General features: G+C 42.6%; 1 protein-coding gene across 1 annotated transcript; it reads left to right on the top strand.

Annotated features, from left to right (window-relative positions):
• Nucleotides 1-1,871: 1,871 nt before the first annotated feature.
• Nucleotides 1,872-4,163, top strand: LOC127559612 (gap junction gamma-1 protein-like). Its single transcript, XM_051993569.1, has 2 exons — nt 1,872-3,345; nt 3,746-4,163. Exons 1-2 carry the CDS (start codon nt 2,442-2,444, stop codon nt 3,751-3,753), a joined length of 912 nt encoding a protein of 303 aa, XP_051849529.1. The 5' UTR covers nt 1,872-2,441; the 3' UTR covers nt 3,754-4,163.
• Nucleotides 4,164-4,387: the final 224 nt, after the last annotated feature.

The following is a 4,387-nucleotide window of genomic DNA, read 5'->3' as shown; positions in this document are numbered from 1 at the left end:
TCAATATTCTTTAAAGCTAGTACTTTCCATCTAAGATAATCTCCAAGTTATCCGGAATACATTTTGTTTGTACATAGTTATTTGCATGTTAACCCTTTAGGTAGTGAACTCCCAGAGAACCTTTCTTTGTATTCCCAGTGCTTGGCACAGACACTAGATCATAGTAGGCACTTCATAAAAGCTTGCTGACTTAATAAATACTTGCTCATTTTAATTGAAATTTAATTTAAATAAAATGAGAGCTCTGAAAAATGAAAGAATATTTCCATCTGCAAAGATGGAATATTTTTATAGAGAATGGATGCCTAAGGTGTAAGATGAAGCATGCTTAGAATTTCAAATATAAGACAGAAAATGAAAAGTCAAATTTATTATTTTATGAATTTTCATGTTCTAAAATCAAAATTTGTTGTATTTTCCCATCCTTCCGTTCAGACTCTCCCAGTTTACTGTGTCCCAAGGCTGTGAAAATTGAAAGAATATAGATCAGTAATCCAGGATGATTGCAGAGATATTCCTTAGGACCAAGAAGTGAAGGACCTTTTTATATCAAGCATAATTTTCATCCACTAATTCACTATATGCATTCTGTGAATTGATGAAATTATAAATTTTTTCAAAACAACAACGTAATTTATGAGGAGGGACAAAAGCTCATATGGGAAGAGGAGAGAAAAAGAAAGAGAAAGAGACTTAGTAGGGGAAGAGGAAAGGGTTAAGGGAGGAGAGGATGAAGAAAAAAAGAGAAAAGGGGAAGATGAATAGAACAATAGGAGGGAGGAGAAATGTTATTCCCTTCCAGTCTAAAGCATCCAAGCTGATCTTATCTTAATCGTTCCAAAACCTCTTCGAGGGAGTTTCTAGAGTTCTAGAGAACTTCTTCTAGTCTCAGTTCTTTCCATAACAGAATTTGAGCCTTGTAAAGGCATCAGCGTGTAATAATCTGTTGATACAGAATTGGTTCTGTTTCCTTCCCTATTTGTTTTTTTTTCTTTTGCAAGTACGAATTTTTTTTTTGTCTTTCTTTGTATTCCTTCCACTTAGAGTGACTAGAACCCAGTAATCACTTAATAAAAGCTTATTGAAATGAGGTAATTCAACGCAAATCCAGTAGACTAGATGGAAAGTGCCATCTACATCCAGAGGGAGAACTATATAGGCTGAATGTGGATCAAAGCATAGTATTTTCACCTTTTTTTGTTGCTGTTGTTGTTTGTTTTTGCCTTTCGTGGTTTTTTTTTTTCTTTTGTTCTGATTTTTTTTTTCTTTTTGCTCCTCATAACGAATATGGAAAAATCTTTAGAAAAATTGCGCATGTTTAACCTATATCGACTGCTTGCTATCCCGGGGAGGGAGAAGGGAGGAAGAAGGAGGAAGGAGGAGAAAAAAATTTGGAAAACTAGGTTGTGCAAATATGAATATTGAAAACTATCTTTGCATGTATTTGGAAAAATAAAATAACATTTTTAAAAATGAATTTTAAGCTTCTTGACTCGATTTCTTTTCCCTGCTTTTCCAGAAATCCGAACCAAGTATGAGAGGGAGGAGCAACGCACAAGACCCTGCCCCAAACTCCTACAGTCCAACCCCCAGCGCCTCTCAGTCCAGGATTTAAATTTTCCCGCGGGTCACCTCCAGCTTGTGTCTCTGTTGTCTCTTGGGAATCTCGGATTTTTTAGGTGAGCCTGGGGCAGGGAAAAATCAAATTGAGAAAGAGGGGTTGTTCTGGGAAGATGGGAGTGGGAGATAGTGTATATGTGTGTGTGTGTGTGTGTGTGTGTGTTTGGAAGGAGGGGAGGAATTGTGTTGTGTGTATTGGAGGGAAGGAAGACTCCCCCACAGCCCAAAGCCTTCCTGGACACGTGGGAAGGAAATCGGAAGAACGATCTCTTCTCAAACAGACTAAAAGATGAGCAAAGCCACTATTCACTGCACCACTGTTAAGGATCCTTGCAGAGAGTTGAGATGATCCTATTGCTTTCTGGCCACTACAATCCTTATCTTTGCCATTCGGGTTACTCGTTGTTTGTCTACTTATATAGAGTTGCACCCCGCGGTCAGCTCCACCCGGGTCGGCCCGGTACGCCTTCTAGGGGTCGGTGGGATAGGAACCCTCTGCCACGGGCTACTAGTGCTGGCCACTCTGACTACTAGTTCTAGCTAAGGACTCCATCCTCCCAGTCCCTTCTCCCTGATTCAGCTTCAAGATAGCCCCGAGATCCAAAAACTGGAGCAAAGGGAGCAGGTGAGCCGAGCAGGTAGAGGGAGCGAATGCAGAGAGAATTTGTTCTTGGGTAAAAGCCATGGATATGGGAAGGTCGGATACTCAGAGCTTAGAGTCCCTGAATTTGGACAGTCTAAATCGGGGTCACGGAACAATAGTGCGTTCCTCACTCACTCCTCGATCCTCAGGTCGCTCACAGTAATTAGGAAGATCGAAGATGAGCTGGGCGTTCCTGACGAAGTTGCTGGAAACTGTGACCCAGCATTCTACCTTGGTGGGGAAACTCTGGTTGTCGGTGCTGGTTGTGTTTCGCCTAGTGCTGCTGGCCGTGGGTGGAGAGGCCATTTACCGGGACGAGTTAAGTGGCTTCTCCTGTAATACAGCGCAACCGGGTTGCCAAAATGTTTGCTATGACGCCTTTGCACCCCTCTCCCACGTTCGCTTCTGGGTGTTCCAGATCATCCTGGTCACTGCGCCCACCGTATTCTACTTGGGCTATGCGGTGCACCACCTGTCCCGGCGCCAGAGGGCCCCGAAGCAAGAAGAGGAAGAAGAGCCCATGCTCAAAAAGAAGTCCGAGAAGTCCTCTGATGATGGAGCCCACGATGGTCGCAGGAGGATCCGCAGGGACGGGCTCCTGGGGCCCTATGTTGGGCAGTTACTGGTGCGGACTGCCTTGGAGGTGGCCTTCCTACTAGGCCAGTATCTGCTCTATGGCCTGGAGGTGCCTCCCTCCTATGTCTGCGTGCGCAAGCCTTGCCCCCACACCGTGGATTGCTTTGTTTCTCGCCCCACGGAGAAGACCATCTTCCTGCTAGTCATGTATGCAGTCAGTGGCCTCTGTCTCCTGCTCAACCTGATCGAATTGCTGCATCTGGGCCTGGGAAGCTTGAAGAAGGGTAAAAGTCACGGTGCTCCACTTTCTCATTCCAAGAATTTCCCACTGGAGCAGATGCAGAAACAGCTGCAACTGGTCCAGGAGCACCTGGACATGGCATTGCATATGAACACACCTTTGGTCACAGCGCCTACCTATGCAGGCCAGTCTGCTTCCTACAGCATATATGCTCAGCAAAATCTGCATAATCAAAGCGAAAAAGAGCCTCCATTCTCCAAAACAGGTATTTTTTGGGGGAAATGAAATCCCAATTTCTATTGCACTATAATTCCATCTCATCTCCCTCAGTTCTTTTCTAATAGTCTTATGCTCTTTCTTTTTCCCGGTTTTCTTCCCAACTCAGCCTATTCCTTTCTCCCTAAGGGAAGTTTTTGCAGGCATTGAGAGGAGGTGGAGGGGACCTCTGAAAGGGAGGGGAATAATCAGCTTTAATATTTAGTCAGAGTTGAACAGGAGTCCAAGTTTCACCAAGGATCTATGTAACTTTTGGTAAATCACAACCTCAGGACTTGAATTTTTTCATGTAAATCAGAGGAATATATTAAGTAATTTCTAAAGTTACTTCCAGTTCTTAATTTTATGATCTTTTTCAGTATTATTGATGCTGGTTTTTCCCTTTTCAGATCAGTGAAATCTGGATTTACTATTGTTCATAAATTTCAAACTCAGTCTGATTTCGGGAAGACAAGAATTTGACATCTGGACTCTGGAAGAGGAAATTTGGAAATGTATCTAAAAGAAATGGCATTTTGTTGCATACTTTATTTTTAATTAGCTAGTTTGTGAGTGTGATCTTAAGTGGCCCCTTCTTACTTTCTCAGGACCTGAAAACTGTCATAATCCAATGCCCATTTTCCCCTCAAACCATCCAAACCCTTCACTGGGCCCTCAATGGTCACAAAAGAGTTCACAGATAGGGTGGGGGTGGGGTGCTTGATTTTTGAGCAGTTGCTAGTGCAGTCAGTCTTAGAGATAGCCTTTTCTGCCACTTATCCTTTACTGCGATATGTTCTGGTAGTTGAATTTATAAGTTTTGTGGGTCAATAAATAACTGTTTCATTGAAATACTGTGCTTTGCCTTTGTTCTGGGCAGGAATGTGAGTTTATATTTTTAAAATTTCAAGCTACTTAGAAACATCAGAGATCCCATCAGTCGCAAAGGTTTTTAAAATCCAGTTCAAAGCCCAAGTGACTATATCATTTTCAGCCTGGATTTTGAGAGATTGTGTTCTGGTTTAAAACTGATAGTCCTTCCTTTCCATAAA

This window comes from Antechinus flavipes, chromosome 1, assembly GCF_016432865.1.
Source record: "Antechinus flavipes isolate AdamAnt ecotype Samford, QLD, Australia chromosome 1, AdamAnt_v2, whole genome shotgun sequence".
NCBI classification, from domain to species: domain Eukaryota; kingdom Metazoa; phylum Chordata; class Mammalia; order Dasyuromorphia; family Dasyuridae; genus Antechinus; species Antechinus flavipes.
The sequence above is the reverse complement of the archived record's forward strand: the minus strand, read 5'-3'. Positions and strand labels throughout refer to the sequence as shown.